At 37.1% G+C, this 20,184-nt stretch overlaps 1 protein-coding gene across 1 annotated transcript; it reads left to right on the top strand.

Annotated features, from left to right (window-relative positions):
• Nucleotides 1–6,237: 6,237 nt before the first annotated feature.
• Nucleotides 6,238–19,275, top strand: LOC26527265 (28S ribosomal protein S5, mitochondrial). The gene is made up of 2 exons (XM_015166120.3): nt 6,238–6,499; nt 18,111–19,275. The coding sequence occupies exons 1-2, from the start codon at nt 6,364–6,366 to the stop codon at nt 19,190–19,192; spliced, it is 1,218 nt and encodes a 405-aa protein (XP_015021606.1). The 5' UTR covers nt 6,238–6,363; the 3' UTR covers nt 19,193–19,275.
• The last annotated feature ends 909 nt before the right edge of the window (nt 19,276–20,184 follow it).

The raw sequence follows: 20,184 nt of genomic DNA, 5'->3' as shown, positions 1-20,184 counted from the left end.
CGAAAACATTTTCATTATGCGCACCAACGCTTTCATACCCTTCCCACAAATAATAACGAAAACGCATGGCAAACGGTTTGAAAAGTTCGGTATACTCTTCACTCAGAAGGGAAGACATGGGTTCTTGCTGCGAAGAAATTTCAATTTTCGTTAGCCTACTTGTGCTCACATGCAGTACATAGTACATGTAGCAAGGGACAGTGTGTGTGTGTATGCTCGTCGCGAAAACATTTTCATTATGCGCACCAACGCTTTCATACCCTTCCCACAAATAATAACGAAAACGCATGGCAAACGGTTTAAAAAGTTCGGTATACTCTTCACACAGAAGGGAAGGCATGGGTTCTTGCATACATACATATACACATTCGAGAGAGCAGAGAGCATCGTGAGAGAGAGAGAGCAAGGGAAACATAGAGCATAGAGGGATCTTTTGTTCAACACTGTTGAATCAACAGTCGACCATCTCGGCAGTGTTGCCGAATCAGCTATTTTGTAGCTAGATCTGGCTACTTTTTAAGGCCGATTGCTACAAAAATTTTCAAACAGCTATTAGCTACAAATCTGGCTATTTTCAAATATTAAATTTAGCTAAAATGCAAGCGAACTTATAACAAAATTCGCTTCGATATTTTAAATGTAAATGTACTGAGGTTTGTGTAGAATTAATACTACAACTGAAGAATAGGTAAGCTTTCTAATATGCTATGCAAAATTCATTTCTTATCAGTTTTTATACCCTGACTCATTGACGCCATCATTTTGTAAAAAACGCATTTCAAGTACTAGAGACTTGTGCTTTGGAATGTACACACATTTTAGCCATATGATCACGTTTTGAAAGTTTCATTAAGATTGTATGTCCACAAAACATATGGATTACGCCGATATGGCAAATGTTTCTATGAGTATAGCGTTCGACCCAACTACCTTAAAAAGGCAAATTATAAAAGCAACAATGGTGAGAATGACGAGCTGGTGGTCATAGATTAGATATTATTAGAATTAAATTAATAAAGTTGACTTTATATGAAAAAACAGCACTGTTTTCTTTTTTGCTACTTTTTCAGCTATTTTAGAAGAAAGTTGGCTACTTCTAGCTACTTTCAGCCTTCGGTTTTGCTACTTTTGCTGAAAAAGTTTCGGCAACACTGCATCTCGGTCGAGCGCATGAAGCGAAATGATTGTGCTTTCGTATTTTTTCGTAGCCCGAACCCAAAAAGTGAGGAGCCGAGCAAATACGAAGTGTCTGGGAGATTACGCTCGAAAATAAGTGTGCAAAACGCTTTACACTAGTTGTCTCATCTATGTGCTCTCTGGTTAGTGATTTTAGTAACCCAAACCTAAAAGTGAGGAGCCGAGCAAATACGAAGTGATCTGGGAACCAGGGCTGCCAACTTAGCCTTTTACCGGCCAGATATGGCCTTTTTCAACTGCCAATTGCAGGAAAAATGGTAATCTGGCTGCTGGCGGGAAATTTGGCACTTTTATACCCTGAACCCATTGAAAATGGGAAATTAGGGTATAATGATTTTGTTAAAAGTATGTAACAGGCAGAAGGAGGCGTGGCAGACCCTACCAAGTATATATATTCTTGATCAGGGCGACAAGCAAAGTCGATTTGGCCCTGTCCGTCTGTCTGTCCGTCCGTCCGTCCGTCCGTCCGTCCGTATATATGAACGAGTCGATCTCAGAAGATATAAGAGCTAGAGACTTGAAATTTTTTTTCCGAGGTCCTTGTATATCACGCGCATATCAAGTTTTTCTTTATATATCGATAACTACTCCCGATATTTTATTATCGATCAAAAACCTTATCGAAAGCTAGTTATTTATTTATATCTCCTACACCTTTAGAGCTAGAGCTTGCAAATTTTAAATGTAGACTTATATGTATTTTATATAATTTCGATTTTTGTTGTAATTTACCCCCCACCCCTATATCCACCCCCTCACCCTCACCTTTGTAAAAAGCGTATTTCAAGTTAAGTTCATTAAGATTGTACGTCTAGAAATTAAATTATTCAACAAATAAATTCTTATAATGTTACCTACACTACAGCGCAGCCCAAGCGCAGTTAGCAGAGCGCGCTCTAATACGTGTGTGTGTATGTAAGTGTGTCGAAAAGAAGTGCAGACTGATTAGAATATCAGATTAGAGGGTTCAGGGTATCTCCTAGTCGAGCAGTCTCGACTAGAGTCTTCTTACTTGTTAAAAATAAAATCAGCATTATTTAAAGTGTTTCCAAAGTACTTGAATATTATTGGCACAAACAATTTGTACACTGCCGGGAAGAAAATTGTTTTTATTGAGCTCGATAATCGTGTGTCAATTTTCGAAGTAAGAAATCTCTAGTCGAGACCACTCGAGTACGAGATCCACTGAAGCCTTCGACCAACTGATATTTCAAAAATTCTTCGCGTCTTTCTCTTTACACAAGAAATAACACATTCACACATATGCACGCACGGATAAATACGCATTTTTCTCCAGTGTGTGCCTACTATGGGAACTTAACTGTTTAATAACTTTTCTTGGACTTTTTTTTATGGACATTCCAAAAAAATTAAGTCTCTAGCTCTTATATCTTCATACATACGGACAGACAGACGGACCGTCCTAATTCGAGTCAACTCGTCGCCCTGATCAAGAATATATATACTTTTATACCCTGATTTGGCATTTTCAATGGGTTTAGGGTAGGAATACTGAAATGGCTATATTTCTGGCTATTCTTGAATTTGATCTAGCCTTTTTTCTAGCAGGTTTGAAAGCTTAATTTAGCATTTTCTTGCCCGGAAAAGTTGGCAGCACTGCTGGGAACTAATGCTCGAAAAAAAAGTGTGCAAAACGCTTTACACCACTTGTCCGGTCTATGTGTTCTGTGCATAGCTCGCAAATAACTGTTAACACTTTTTCGTTGTCTGCAAAAAAGTGTCTTTCACTGACACAGTCAAAAAAACTCAGACAGAAACTGTTTTTGTCGCGTCTGGCTTAGCTCTCTCGCGCTCTGAGGGAGACAGTTATTTCTGTTTTCGTTTCCTCAAGTCAAACACTGATCGTTTGCTTCAGTTAAATGAAGTAACGGTAAGTTGCGTTTGTATGGGTAATCACGCGCGATTGCTGCGTTCTTTTTGTATGTATGTATGCGTGTATTTACATGCACACGAAGGCAAAAACATTTTCTGCTGAGTTTTTTAGTCAAACTGTTTTTTGCTGACAGTCTTTGTGTGAGGGAAATTCGTGTTAGTCTTTACGCGACACTCATGTGAGAGCGTCACACGAATGAGTCATCGCATTGCGTCTGAGCGAAACAGATGCTAAAGAAAACAGAGAGTGACGCTCAGAGTGAGACGTGTCTGCACAATTTTTTTGGTTATGATGCGAGGAAGAGAATAAACGAAAAAACGCTCAACTCTCATTTGCAAGCTCTGGTTCTGTGGTTAGTGGTCAGTGTTGCCAACTTTTTATAAATAAAAGCTGTTTTCGAGAAAGAATTGAAAAAAAAGCTGAAAAAAAACGAAAAAAGCTGCTTTTCTTATATTCTTTTATTGTAATATAAAATTTGAGTATATTTCATTTTTGTCAAAGTAAGTTTATAACTTCGTCTAGCTCTAAAACATCATCATTAGATGCCCCAGTGTAAGATTGATTGGTACCAATAATTCGAAGAAAATGATTAGGCAGTTCGTAGCTCTAGCAGCATTTTCCATTTCGTCAAAGTCCATATCTGTAAATGTAAATAAATAATGAAATTAGCGAGCAAGCTAACAAAATCAATTTTGTTTTTTTGCTGGTAGCCGCCAGTAGCAATGATGTGTTTTTTTGTTGTAGGATGTGCACGAAGATCACTTAGCTTTGCGGTAATTGAACTTTTGCAATAACTACAAAAGACTCTCCGCATGTCCGTTTCATCCTTAAATTCATCGCTTTTTAGCCAAGCGTCGCGCCGCTTTTGTTTATAGTCTTTTGGCATTTTGGCATTTACTTGTATGTACATCACTATCCAGAGAACACATAGACTAGACAACTAGTGGAAAGCTTTTTGCACGCTTTTTTTGAGGCTTCAGAACCCCTGACAGCTTTGGACTCGCTCGGCTCCTTACTTTTAGGCTCGAGCTACGAAAAAATACGAACGCACAATCATTTCGCTTCATGCGCTCGACCGAGATGGTCAACTTTTGAACAAAAGATCCCTCTATGCTCAATGTTCCCTTGCTCTCTCTCTCTCTCGATGCTCTCTGCTCTCTCGAATGTGTATATGTATGTATGCATGTGAGCACAAGCAGCAGCTCACGAAAATTGAAATTTCTTCGCAGCAAGAACCCATGCCTTCCCTTCTGTGTGAAGAGTATACCGAACTTTTCAAAGCGTTTGCCATGCGTTTTCGTTATTATTTGTGGGAAGGGTATGAAAGCGTTGGTGCGCATAATGAAAATGTTTTCGCGACGAGCATGCACACACACAGTATGCTACATGTACTATGAGCATTTGTATGCCTGTGTGCAAAGCCCTTGCTGGCTATAGCAATTTGAAATCCTAGCATTTGCATTTGGTCGATCTTGTGAAGTGCTCACACTTACATAAATATGTTTGATTGTGTGTATGCAGGGGCCGCGATGCTCACAAATGATGGGGTTATCATTGTAGAAGCAGTTCAGTGCCTTTATATGTATGTGCGTGTGTGTATGTTTATAAGTATATGCATGCGACATGAGCATTGACGTGTGCCTACGACAACTTAGAATTGTGCGAACGATTTTGGGTTTGACCGGAAGAGGCGCGCTTATATTTAAGTAGATGATTAACTAAAGTAACAAGTGCACTTCCTATTACTTTTATAGGTATTTTTTAATTGCATGATTTTTATGACATCTAACAGATGCACTCTTTAAAATGGGTCCATTTAGCCAGCATATGTATGTATGTACATACATATGCTTCTTATTAAAAAGGTAAATTTCACCTGTATATGTGCAGGTACAAGGGATCGAAAATCGCATTCCAATTTGGCCACTGGGATTGATCAGGTACTACATTTCTAGCAAAAATCATTCTGATAGGCAAACCCACGATCATTGAAATAAAATCATCTACTTAAATATAAGCGCGCCTCTTCCGGTCAAACCCAAAATCGTTCGCACAATTCTAAGTTGTCGTAGGCACACGTCAATGCTCATGTCGCATGCATATACTTATAAACATACACACACGCACATACATATAAAGGCACTGAACTGCTTCTACAATGATAACCCCATCATTTGTGAGCATCGCGGCCCCTGCGTACACACAATCAAACATATTTATGTAAGTGTGAGCACTTCACAAGATCGACCAAATGCAAATGCTAGGATTTCAAATTGCTATAGCCAGCAAGGGCTTTGCACACAGGCATACAAATGCTCATAGTACATGTAGCATACTGTGTGTGTGCATGCTCGTCGCGAAAACATTTTCATTATGCGCACCAACGCTTTCATACCCTTCCCACAAATAATAACGAAAACGCATGGCAAACGGTTTGAAAAGTTCGGTATACTCTTCACACAGAAGGGAAGGCATGGGTTCTTGCTGCGAAGAAATTTCAATTTTCGTGAGCTGCTGCTTGTGCTCACATGCATACATACATATACACATTCGAGAGAGCAGAGAGCATCGAGAGAGAGAGAGAGCAAGGGAACATTGAGCATAGAGGGATCTTTTGTTCAAAAGTTGACCATCTCGGTCGAGCGCATGAAGCGAAATGATTGTGCGTTCGTATTTTTTCGTAGCTCGAGCCTAAAAGTAAGGAGCCGAGCGAGTCCAAAGCTGTCGGGGGTTCTGAAGCCTCAAAAAAAGCGTGCAAAAAGCTTTCCACTAGTCTAGTCTATGTGTTCTCTGGTTAGTGATGTACATTCATTACGCGCGCTTTTAATGTAGAGATGGTAAATTGCTTACAAATAATGCTTAAAAAATATCGGTAATTTGCTTACAAATATTGCTTAAGAATATCGATTTTGAAAAGTTGCCAATTTTTTCATAAATTCTTAATAAATGTTGGCAAAAGTTATAAAAGCGGAAAAAAGCCAAAAATATTTCTTAAAAAGCCAGAATACCCGCTTCCCGCCATTTTAAAATTTATCCCGCAATTGGTCTTCAAAAACAGCCAGATTTGACGGGTAAAAAGCGAAATTGGCAACCCTGTTAGTGGTATCAATTAACCCATTTGAGCGCGCTGTGCGCCGGCTATCTTGCATTAGCTATCGCAAAGTATCGATAGATGCTGTGTTATGAAAATACTGAAAAAGATGGAATATTAAGGTTTTTATAAATGTTCAGAACGCACACTGATTGCTTGTAAGCCAAACAGAAATTATAAAATGGCCAGACTGTTACTCAAGCATTTTACAATAGCCAACTGGTGGGCATCCGAGGTCCAGCTAGGAAAATCTGTAAGTGCACTAAGCACTCCATCCGAATATGTTCTTGTACGTAACATAAGCTTCTTTAATAAACGTAAGTACACGTGCCATTGAAGTATATATGTACATATGTATGTATGTACGTTTACATATATGTATATAAGGATTCATATACATACATACGTATTGCACATGCAAATGTATGCGTTGTAGGTACATATGAACATGTATTGCCATATGTATGTATATAATTAGAAATTTGTATGTAAGATATGTACATACATACATGTTATTTCATTATTGTTCTGGCTCTTTTGAATTAAACACTAAACAAATGAATGTATATTCAACGATTATTTATTCCATACGACCATTAAAAGACTCAGTAAATTACGCAAACAGCAGAGCTTTGTAGTGACGTCATATGTTAGGTTTTTCTTAACTTATGTACAGTGACGAACTAAATTATTGGCACTTCAAGCTTTTTAAACTTTAAAGCAATTTTGTAATTGTTTTTTTTAAAGTTGTTTTACTAAATAGAATTGGGTATTTATTAAATTATACAGTAAAAATATTGCGAAAAACTTCAACGTACTATTTTAAAAAAATTCAAGAACCAACAATTAAGAAAACTCTAGTCGAGAGTGCTCGACTAGATACTACCCTGAACCCAACAAATAAAAATGCCCATTTAGTATGTCTGAAATTTCAATTTCGATGTATTTAAAAATATAAATAAAATACCAAACTCATTTAATAAAATATAAAAATATTTTGAAACAATTAAAAAAGTTAACATCAGTTGCACCGACCGGGATTCGAACCGCGACTTCTCGATCAATCGTCATGCAGCTAAACCACTACGCCAGCTCACTTCGCCAAGTGGCGCTGGCAAAGCTCAAATAGATTCACTGCTGCAGCGCCATCTAACAAAACTAAACGAAACTAACAGCTGATGTGATTCAACGAATGTTTCTAGAAGAAGTTTGAATGTATGTGTGCACACGCATACGATGCTTTTGTAGCTGCTGCACGTGCGTTTGTTAATTGGCCAAATATTTGATTATTTTTTATTCATTTTTGACTGAACGAAATTTAATGAAACTTTCAGCATATGATCTACATATTATATTGAATATTTGAGAAATTTAAAAATTTTATTGAATATTTGAAAAATGAAAAATCATTCACAATTAGCTATAGTGGCATCTGACTTGAACTTGAATGTTTTTACTCGATAAAAACATAACGGGATGATTTATCGAATTTTAAAAGCAAACTCGACGTCCGCGCTGTATATACGGTCATTTAAAAACAAATTGATCTCTAGCTCTTATGTCTTCGGAAATCGACGCGTTCAAACATACGGACAGACGGACAGACAGACAGACGGACAGGGCCAAATCGAATCAGCTCGTCGCCCTGATCAAGAATATATATACTTTGTGGGGTCTGCCACGCCTCCTTCTGCCTGTTACATACATTACCCTGATTTCCCATTGAAAATGGGTTCAGGGTAATGGCTAATAATAGGTTTGGCATCGAAAAAAATTATTTTTGAGTGACGTCTTCACTAATTTTTTGCCATTCCTCAATAAGAGCTTGTTTTAGGTCGGCTTGTTTTGTTATTACCCGATTTGAGATGCGCCTATCCAATTCTTTCCACAAGCGTTCAATTCTATATAGGTCTGGAGATAGTGGTGAGTGCGGTAACACATGGGCGGTAGCCATATTTTGACGATATGGGCAGAATGCTTGTGGTCATTGTCATGTTGAAATGTGAACGAGCTTGGTAGTTATAGCTTTTCAGAATTTTGTTAAGGGTTATCACTCAAAATATTTAGATACAAATGTTTGTCCATTATACTGTCTACAAATACCAACTCGGGCACACCTGCAGCAGATATGCAACCCCAGAACATCACCCCACAACCATCATGCTTAACGCTTGGCGTAATTTTGATTTTATGAAATGAAGTATTCGGCATTCTCTAAGCTGTTTAACGCCCATCCGATCGAAATATATCGAATTTCCACTCATCACAGAAGAAGACTTGACTTCAATAATTACATGGCTTGCTAAAATTTTTCTTAGCGTAGTCCAAACGCTTCTTTTTATAAGCACCTTTGATGAACGGTTTTCGTCTAGCCACACGTACTTTGTATTTGGCCTTGTGCAGTACTCTTCGTATCGAAATCGAGTGCATATCCTTCCCGATCATTTCTTTTGTAACTTCAGCAGCAATCTGTGTAGATGGTATTTTGGGATTCACATGCACCTTTCGAACGATTTTCCAGCATTCATGGCTGTTAAGCAACTTAAGGCGACCTGTATGTTTATGAACTTTGCAGATTGCGGGCTTCCTTGGAGCGCTGCACGTAGCTTCGAATAGGAAATCGGTTTCTTTCTATTATCTCTTTAGTTTATGCATAAAATTTGCCTTGATCATCCAAATGCAGGATCATTTTCCTCTAAGCTATCGATGTCTCTTTTAGCTTAGGTGCCATTATTAAGAAAAGTAATAAAATATGCCCAATTCTTACAACATTTTCTATATTTAAATTCAAATATGCGAAGCTTTAAATAAAAAAACATAAAATATAGTGAAATGCAAAACGATTTTGCACATTCGGTCAAATTGTTAAAAAAAAAAACCCAAAAAATACCAAGTGTGCCAATAATTTTGTTCAGCAAAATTTAGTTTTTTTTTGTTATTTAATTTTTGAATGAATTTATTTTTGTATAACTTAAAAGATCCCCTATTCTATTTGGTTTATTTTTTGTTTCATTAAAAAAACGTTTCAAAATATTTGAAAAATTGCTATAAAGTTTTAAAGCCTTGCTGTAATTTAGTCACTGTATACTTATTCTCGAAAGTGAAATGAGTATAATGGTTTTGTGCAATGTTCGTCTTGCTGTCCGTCCGCCCTTCTGTTCTTAATACATATGCATATACATACATATGTATGTATGTATATTAGGCGCTATTGAAGCTGCTGACTTTAAATCTGTAACATACATGTTACATACAGTGGCTCACACCTTATGTCGTGCAGCAGCATAGTAAAACTTTGAAACCGTATTTCCGCTAAACCAATAAAGATATCCAAAAAATTTATATGAGGTCTTATTTATTGTTTATTCATAATGTATTAACGCACTTCATTATTTTTCTATTATAATTAATAACATTTAAAACTAAAGAAAACTAAAATAACTGGCCTCTTCCATGTCACAGCTTATTTTGTGCACTTCACTTTCAATGACTTTATTGCATAGCTCGCAAAAACCTGTTAACACCTTTTCGTTGTCTGCAAATAAGTGTCTTTCACTGACACAGTCAAAAAAACTCAGACAGAAACTGTTTTTGTCGCGTCTGGCTTAGCTCGCTCGCGCTCTGAGGGAGACAGTTATTTCTGTTTTCGTTTCCTCAAGTCAAACACTGATCGTTTGTTTGAGTTAAATGAAGCAAACTGTCAGTTGCGTTTGTATGGGTAATCACGCGCGATTGCTGCGTTCTTTTTGTATGTATGTATGTATGCGTGTATTTACATGCACACGAAGGCAAAAACATTTTCTGCTGAGTTTTTTAGTCAAACTGTTTTTTGCTGACAGTCTTTGTGTGAGGGAAAATCGTGTTAGTCTTTACGCGACACTCATGTGAGAGCGTCACACGAATGAGTCATTGCATTGCGTCTGAGCGAAACAGATTCTAAAGAAAACAAAGAGTGACGATCAGAGCGAGTTGTGTCTGCACAATTTTTTCGGTTATGATGCGAAGCAGAGCATAAACGAAAAAACGATTAACTCTCATTTGCGAGCTCTGCTTTATTGTCAAAAAATTCTTAAATTAGGATTTTTTTTACCCCCTTTTTGTTTAATCACCTCTTTTAATCGTGATTTCATCGAGTTAAAAAATTTTCGGGTGATTTCGCTGGAGACAATTTCATTTGATATTGACCATTTCCGAATGGCCAGCCATGCAACAGCCACTGCCATAGCTCATATTTGGTTTTAGGTGCTGATCTTAGAGCTCGGTATTTGCTTAGCGGCAATCATATTGGAAATTTCGATTCATGTGCACATACACTTATGATGAAAATAATAAGTACACTCAAAGAATTTTTAAGATTCTGTCATAACTAATTAATTTTTGATATTTTTGAAAAAAAAAGAAACGGAAACAAAATTTTATATTTCCCCCTAAATTCATAGTAATCTACTGAAACGGGCCTGCTGAAAATAATAGGTACACTCCATTTCTTCAGCCCGAATAAGAATGATTTCTTTTATTGTTGTAAAATAGAAATTAACCTTCCTACAGATGTTTAAAGTAAAAAAAAAATTATCAATATCATATGTAGATGGGTCGAAATATTAATTGTTCGAGTGAGGAACGCTGAATTGCTAAAAACCTTAGGAATGGCAAATCTTTGCGTGAAATTGCGAAACTGATGAACAGATCTCTTAACGTTGTGCAAAATGCTTTAAAGATGTACAATAAAAAGGGAAGACGTGGAAGTCCATCGAAAACCACACTAGAACTGGACCGACGCATTATAAGGATTGCAACCTTTTCAAATCTTCAAAGGTTATTGCATCCGTAAGAGATAATAATTTTAATGCTTCTTCAATTAGGAGATGACTACATATGGCTAAACTACCAGGTCGTATCGAAAAAAATGGTTCCTTTGATGCGCACCAAAAATTTTATGATGATGCAAAATTTTGCTACAGACCACATCACCTGGGAAGGATCTGAAGGCAAAAAAGTGGCGTATTATCCTATTTAAAACGAAACCGAAATGGGCCATTATAGAAATGACTATTCCAGGCATGTAAGACTCCTTAAAGATAAAGAGATTGATCCTCGCTGCAAAAAAAAAAAATTGTGAAGCATGGCGGTGGATACATTATAGCGTGGGGCTGCTTCTGTAACGTCTGATTTTCCTAATATCTGACGTTATGAGAGTAGCAGACTACAGGGATATTCTCGAAAATAGAATGCTACCATATGCTGAGGATAACATGCCTCTGCGCTGTGCCCGAGACACTCGTCTACAATAGAATAAACTTGGCTCGAGGTTAGTAAGGTGGTCACTCTCGCTTAGCCCAGTTATTCTCCTGATCTGAATCCAACCGAAAACGTGTGTAGTGTAATATATACCTATGTAATTCAGAAATGTGCTTTTAAATTTTCATGTTAAGGGCAGTAAAAAAAATGTTTTTGCGAAAATAAACTCAAAAAAGTTTAATTTTAAGGGGAGTACCTATTATTTTCATCATGAGTCGGATTGGAAGCAATATGCGTGGCGCCCACCTAATACCAAAGACGTGGTCACAATGTTCAAATGTGCGTATATTCCAAAGCGTAAGTCTCAGTACTTAAAATATGTTTTGGGAAGGGCGTGATATCCAAAATCTAAATAACAAAATATGTGTATTCATAATATCTTATCTCTCCAGCTGCACTTCCAGTCGCCTTTGCAATCTCCGCAGTGGAAATATTATCCATTAGATATCTGTTGATGTATTTCCAAAGGTACTCACCGTTGATGTCGATGTGGAAGATATGGCAGCAATTCTCGTTATCTCGTCATCTTTTATGTCCTCTGACTTTTTTGGTCTTTTGTCGGAGTTGATGGAATACAGATCTGTATGATCTTTTGTCTTCATTTAAAAATTAAAAATTATTTTTGTTGTTACTACTTTAACTTTATTATTTGGTTTTATAGCTTTAATTATATTTAGGAACTTGTCGTCGGGTTGAAATCCCACTGTTTGAACACTATGGCAATCCACGCAGTCTGGTCTGTCAGCAGTAAGCAGTAAGGTTGTCACTATTATTGAAAGTATTCACGAACTTGCGGATACTGCCATCATTCATTCTTTAGTAGTTCCGTGTCCATGCCATATAACTTGTTTAGCGTTTGCACAAATATTCCCATACTGCATTTTAATTATCCGATTTAATTGAGAAATTGCTTGTGACTTGTTGACCGTCCTTTGAGATACAGTTTTAGCTACATAAGTTTTGTCTTGTTGCTGATATCCTGCCTGTTGTGAATTTTGCTGGAGCTTTGGCCACGCCGTGGGACTTCCATTAAAGTAAGGAAGTTTCGGTTTCGGCCGTTTTGGAGAGTTTATTTTATTTATTTAACAATTCGTCGACGTTGCATTTCAGTTTCTCTATTTCGTCGCTGTAAGATCTTCCTCGAATTTTTTATACCCTGAACCCATTTTCAATGAGAAATCAGGGTATAATGGTTTTGTTAAATGTATGTAACAGGCAGAAGGAGGCGTGGCAGACCCCATAAAGTATATATATTCTTGTCCGTCCGTCCGTCTGTCCGTATGTTTGAACGCGTCGATCTCAGAAGATATAAGAGCTAGAGACTTGAAATTTTTTTTCCTAGGTCCGTGTATAGCACGCGCATATCGAGTTTTGCTTTAAATATCGATAAATTGCCCCGTTATTTTATCGATTAAAAACATAAAAAACCAGTAATAAATTGATATCTCCTACATCTTTAAAGCTAGAGTCTCCAAATTTTTTATGTATACTTATATGCATTTTATACATTTTCGGTTTTTGTCAAAATTTACCCCCCACCCCTAATTTACCCCCTCACCATCACATTTGTAAAAGGCGTATTTCAAATACTAGAGACTTGTACTTTGGCGAATACATACATATCCATGATTTAATCACAATCTGAAAGTTTTATGAAGCAACTACATCCACCAGAAAAGTTATTGAGCAATTAAGTTCCCTTAGTAAGCCACCACTGCAGCCAGTGCGTGTTTATACGTGCGTGCGTATCTCTGTGTGTGTGCGTGTGTGTGTGTGTGTGTGTGTGTGTGTGTGTGTATGATGTGTGTGTATATGCCTGTGTGTGTATGCGTGTGTGTGTATGCGTATGTGTGTGTGTGTGTGTGTGTGTGTGTATGTGTGTGTATGATATGCTTTTGTGAAATGTATGTAACAGGCAGAAGAAGGCGTGGCAGACCCCATAAAGTATATATATTCTTGATTAGGGCGACGAGTCAAGTTGATTTGACCCTGTCCGTCTGTCCGTATGTATGCATGCGTCGATTTCAGAAGATATAAGAGGTAGAGACTTCAAATTGTTTTTAAAAATGTCTGTATATACAGCACGAATATCGAGCTTATCCCCAAAAATCGATAACTCATCCCGTTATTTTTATACTCATTCACGAAAGTGAATCAGTATATTGGTTTTGTGCAATGTCCGTCTTGATGTCCGTTCGTCTGTCCGTCTGTCCGTATGAACGAAATCTATTTCGGCGCTATTGAAGCTAGAGACTTGAAATTCGGAACACATACTCGTGTATATCTCCGATTTATAAAGTGTTAAAATTTTCCCGATCCGCCCACTAGGGGCGTGGCAAATCGGAAAATGCATTTTCCGATATACCAGAAATCATGTTAGTGAAAAAGCTAGAAAGCTGAAATTTGGTATGTAGGTCCGCGTTGACCACCCAAGATCACGAGCTATGGCGGATATATCTACGCCCATTGAGGGCGTGGCAAATCGGATAAAAGTGTATCTCCTAAAGTTATAAACCTAGAGTGCTGAAATTTTGCACGTAAGCTGATGTTTTAGTTCTATGAAAATGGGTGAAAAAATTATATATCTACGCCTAGGGGCGTGGCAAATCGGACCTGAAGATATAGTGATTTTTCGAATTCTGCTATAGTTAGCAGTAGGTAGCCTCCTCTATCGATGCCCCAAAAATAATTTTTAAGCCTCTTTGGGGGCGTAGCATATCGAAAAATACCCTGTAATTTTCACATTTTTTGAGCGTAAGAATTCAAATTTTGCAGTTAGGTAACCGGTTGCTCGTTATAAGAACTGGCTAAAAATGAGGAGTCTACGGAGTCTATAGAAAAGGCGCGCTTCTGTCTGTACGCATAAAATAGACGATGAGTGTGTGCACATGCATAGGAAAATCGCGCTGATCTGCTGTTAGCTTGAAGCCGGTATCCAATATATGGATATAAATATATAATAAAAATCAAAATTGTATAAATTTTATATATGTATGTAATTTGAATGCAAAAGCTATCGATGATTTTCCAATTTCAATGGCATCATGCCGTGTTTTTTGTTGCGCACTAGACTTGAAAATTGGACTATATACTATGGTTGATAGCGTTTGGGCTGTGAATGAGTCTTCTAAAATCGGTATCGCCCGACTGCAACGTTCTTACTTGTTTAATTTTGATCAATGCGCTGAAAAAATCTAATAGGTAATGCATTACATTACGTCTCGTATTTAATGCATTGTTTCGACCAACCTCATTTATTTCGTCGCCACTGGGATGTTTCCCTTGCTCTCTCTCCCTGGACGCTTTCTGCGCTCTAAAATATGTATATTTGTATAAGTATGCCTGTGAGCACAAGCAGCAGCTTACGAAAATTGAAATTTTTTTGCAGCAAGAGCCCATATCTTCCCTTCTGTGTTCAAACCGTTTGCCATGCTCGTTGGTGCGCATAAAGAAAATGTTTTCGTGTCGAGCATGAACACACACACACTTACCGCGTTTTCTACCGGGTGCATGAAATAATTGAATTTTGTAATGCAGAAAGTAATGAAGTGACGAAGTTTCATTCGGTTCTCCATTAGCCAAGTGTATATTTTAATATCTATTCACGAAAGTGAATTATTATTCTTATTCACGAAAGTGAATTATTATATTGGTTTGGTGCAATGTCCGTCTTACTGTCCGTCCGTCTGTCCGTATGAACGCAATCTATTTCGGCGCTATTGAAGCTAGAGACTTGAAATTTGGAACACATACTCGTGTATATCTCCGATATATAAAGTTTTCAAAATTTCCCGATCCGCCCACTAGGGGCGTGGCAAATCAGATCAGAAATCATGTTGGTTGAAGAGCTAGAAATTGAAATTTGGTATGTAGGTCCGCGTCGACCACCCTAGATCACTAGCTATGGCGGATATATCTCCGCCCATTGGGAGCGTGGCAAATCGGATAAAACTGTATCTCCAAGAGTTTTACAGCTGGAGCGCTGAAATTACAACTAAATTACAACTAATGTTATGATTCTACAAAGTCTGAAGTCTTATAAGTCTACGCCCATTAAGGGCGTGGCAAATCGGACCTGAAGATATAGTGATTTTTTAAATTCTGCTATATTTTGAAAACTATTGATGCCAGAGTCCTCAAATTTTGTATATATACTATGATGGCTGATTAGCCAAGACCAAAAAGTTTTGTCGGATATATGTCCGCCCACAGGGGGCGTGGCAAACCGCAAAAGCTGATATCTCCTAAAGTATAATAGCTAGTAGCTTCAAATTTAGATAGTTAAGTTACCAGTAACCTCCTCTATCGATGACCCAAAAATAATTTTTACGCCTCTTTAGGGGCGTGGCATATCGAAAAATACCCTGTAATTTTCACATTTTTTGAGGGTAAGCATTCAAACTTTGTAGTTAGGGTACCGTTATCACGTTCTAAAAACTGACCAAAAATGAGGTGTCTACGCCCAGTAGGGGCGTGGCAAATCGGAAATTTTTTACAGTATTAGAGCGAAACATAACTACTAAATTGTTGATGGGATGTGAATGAGTATTCCTCAGTCGGTAACGCCCGACTGCAACGTTCTTACTTGTTTTTAATATTATAATGCAGAAATTCCGCAGCCTGAAGAAAACGCATTATACATACAATTTCAAAATCGCTTATGGGTTAGTAATGTGCGTACATTAAAACACAATATACCCGCAACCTATTTTCCCACTATATAATATGGCTTACGTTTGTGCAATGTAATTGCAGAAATAATTGATTACTAATTGAAATATAGAAACGATTCAGTAATGTAGCATTTATTATTTAAATTGATAATAATTATAATTTAATATGTCGCATTAGCAAAATATTATTTACAATCGTAAAATCCAAATTCATTCGGTCTATATTTACATAACTACATATTAATTTATTGTTTTATTTTTTGTGGTAAAATTTTCTCTTCTCCAGCCAACCTTTCTGAGCCCGCAAGCAAGCAGTTCCTAATAGTAAGCTCTTTTTGGTCACCCTTCGGTTTTAATAGCATCTGTTAATTAAACATTACTAATTTGTTGTCGTTAAATATAAAGTTAAGGTGATTTATACATACCAGATAGAGCTTATTTATATTAACTCACTGCGAAATACAACAGAATCAGAAAAGTGACGCGTCGCGGCGGGTAAAAAGAAAACATAAATCATCACACATATGCAATTATGCACTTGTATTTATACTCATTAACACTATACACACAAAAGGAATAGGCGTAGACAAATAAACCAAATGAAAGAAGGCACACATTCCATACAAAAAACGGTATAATAAAAAAAAAAAAAAAAACGAAGTTGAAAACAGCTCGATTCTTTCGTATGAGTAGTCGTTTTTATATTGTACATTAAAAATGCGCTGAAAAAAATCTCATAGGTAATGCATTACTTTACGTCTCGTATGTAATGCATTATTTCGACCGACCTCATTCAGCTCGTCGTCACTGGGTATTTATATCTCTCTTTGTTGTAATTTATTCTCCGTCCCTATATCCATCCCTCATCCTCATCTTTGTAAAAGACGTATTTCATATACTAGAGACTTGTATATACGCTATACACGCACTTTAATGTTGTATTAACGACCTTAATGCTTTATGAACATGTTCATCAACAAGAAAAGTTATTAAACAATTAAATTCCCATAGTAAGCCCACATTGCTGCCAATGCGTGTTTTTACTTGCATCCCTATGTTTTTCTGTGTGTGTGTTTCTTGTGTAAGCAGAAAGACTCGAAGAATTATTGTGAAATATCAATTCTTCGAGGGCTCAGGGGATTTCGTCGAGCAGTATCGACTTGAGCTTTCTTACTTGTTAATATTGTACATTCTTTTCATAGTCTCAATAGTATCATTGACTATATTTTGCTGTAAAGTATGGCAAAGGTGGCCGGACTGGCAAATAAAATACCCCCCTCGGGTTAGTGATACTATTGTCATTACTTGCTGTAGTTTTTGTAGGCTTTTTAATTTTAGTTGACTCTAGTTATACCCGGAACCATTGAAAATGAGAAGTCAGGGTATAATGGTTTTGTTTAAATGTATGTAACAGGCAGAAGGAGGCGTGGCAGACCTCACAAGGTATATATATTCTTAATCAGAGCGACGAGCTGGCCCTGTCCGTCCGTCTGTCAGTATGTATGATCGCGTCGATTTCAGAAGATATAAGAGCTAGACACTTCAAATTTGATTTAAAATGTCCGTATATCTACCGCGGATATCGAGTTTTATTTTCGTTATGTTTCCTTGTTCTTTCTTTTCCATCTCTGGTTTTTCATATCCTAATACATATAGGTACAATTATTTCGCTTTAAAATGGCATTTCTTACCCTCTTTAATTTTAGCATTTCCATTATTATTTGTGGGAAGAATATAACAGTTGCTTCATGTTCACACAAATCTAAAGACGCGCGTTTCAACTTACAAAAGTTACACTGTTAACTTATTTGGCGACATTCTAAAATGTTTGTTTTAAGCATTCGTTCTTTTCTTATTACGTAAAATTTAAATAAATTCAAATACTTTTAGTATTTGCTGTGTATTTTTGCATAGTGTTGTGTGCTTATCAAAATTTTTTTTGTATTATTGTTTGCAGTACCTGCCGAAGATATCTGGCGTGGGGTGACAGCAGTAAGCAACGCTGGAAAGAAAAGAGGTCGTGGAAAAGGAACTGGAAAAAAAGTTGCAAAGGATTTGAACAGAGGCCAAACAATCGGGCTCGGCAAAAAAAATTTCATTTGGCCTGGTCTTAATGCACCAATTATACGAGGAAACGAAATTACGCATCAACAAAAACAATTTGAAAACATGGATAGAGAAAACAGCATCATTAGTTTGCGTGACTCAATGGGAAATTTCAAACTCATGAAATTAAATCCAATAGATCGAGGTTGGTCGGGAACAAAAATGCCAGGTCGTAGCATTGGGTCACCAGATGCAGTTGGAGAAGAGAATTTTAATTTATTCGATACGCGTGTATTAGAGAATAAAATTGTATTTATAATGAAAGGCAATATGGGGAGAAAAAGACGATACTCTGTTCTATCTGTCACAGGAAATAAAAATGGATTAGCTGGATTCGCAACAGCTAAAGCGCCTGAAGTTCGAACCGCCCTGCGGAAATCAAGAAATCGTTCGGGACAGAAACTTATTAGCATTGACCTTTATGAAAATAGAACTATTAATCATGATTTTTATACTGCCTTTGGTAAAACTAAAATTTTTGTATTTAAAAAACCGGAAGGGTATGGTTTAGTATGTCACAGGGCAATACAAACGATTTGCAAAGTTATAGGGATACAGGACCTGTATGCAAAAATTGAAGGCTCAACAAATCTTCAGCACATTGTGAAAGCATTTTTTATCGGGCTTATGCGACAGAAATCATATAACGATATAGCGAATGAAATTAAATTGCATGTTGTTGAACGTCAAATGGCAAAGAATGGATTTACAGAAATTAAAGCAAGTCCCGTCCAAGATTTACAGATTTCTGAGAATAATCGATTTATCGATTTTATGCAGTTCACTTTGGGAAATAAAATTGTATTAAGGAAAAAAAAAATACCCCCTTATTATGTAAACTCTAAAGGTCATCATTTATTTGAATGCAAAGCAGAACGATTTAGAAATCAATCAAATGTTCGTTTGCACAAATTGGTAAATTGTTATATGTAAACATAATAAAACGTTACGCAACATATGTATACTTGAATAAACATTTTTTGCTGTAATATAGTAAATCATTACGCAAAACAAGAGTGAAATTGGATATTCTGTTGGGGAAAAACGGTAACTCATTCTTCTACATTTAAAAGTGCTTCAGCGATATTTCGTTCTATTATTTCTATTCGACTATTTCGCCACTATGGTCTAGCAAAGTGTGGAGGCACCCAGCGCATATACCAGACCACCCATGCCATATTTTCATTGGCCACTTTAAAACGTTTGCTCTAGATAGATTTTTTATCGTTTCACATCTATATGAATATTAAAAACACAGGTACTACCACTAATCATAGAACCACTAACCAAAAAACACATAGACCGGACACGCAGTGTAGCTTTTTGCACACTTCTATTTCGAGCATTGCGACCGACACAACTTCGTATTTGCTCGGATCCTTCCATTTAAGTTCGGGCTACGAAAATATACGAAAGCAGAATCATTTCACTTCATGCACTCGACCGAGATGGTCGACTTTTGAACAAAAAATGCCTCTACCCAGTGGCGGAAATGCCCATTATTATGTCCATTACTCATGGATTAATTCTCGCTTGTGTGCATGAAGAGACCGATTACAGGCTCCATTACTTTCCTAACAAATGGCCGCGTGATGAAGTTACTTTCGGCTCTCCATTACCTAAGCGTATACTTTATATACTCATTCACGAAAGTGAAATGAGTATATTAGTTTTCTGCAATGTCCGTTTTGTTGTCCGTATGAACGCAGTTCATTTCGGCGCTATTGAAGCTAGCGACTGCTAAATTGCTGATGGGATGTGAATGAATATTCCGCAGTTGGTAACGCCCGACTGCAACGTTCTTACTTGTTACTGAATCCATTGAAAATGGGAAATCGGGGTATAATGGTTTTGTTGAAATGTATGCAACAGGCAGAAGGAGGCGTGGCAGAGCCCACAAAGTATATATATTCTTGATCAGCGTG

Source organism: Drosophila mojavensis, unplaced genomic scaffold, assembly GCF_018153725.1.
Source record: "Drosophila mojavensis isolate 15081-1352.22 unplaced genomic scaffold, ASM1815372v1 contig_19, whole genome shotgun sequence".
NCBI classification, from domain to species: domain Eukaryota; kingdom Metazoa; phylum Arthropoda; class Insecta; order Diptera; family Drosophilidae; genus Drosophila; species Drosophila mojavensis.
Note: the sequence above shows the minus strand (reverse complement) of the source record. Positions and strands in the feature narration are given on the sequence as shown.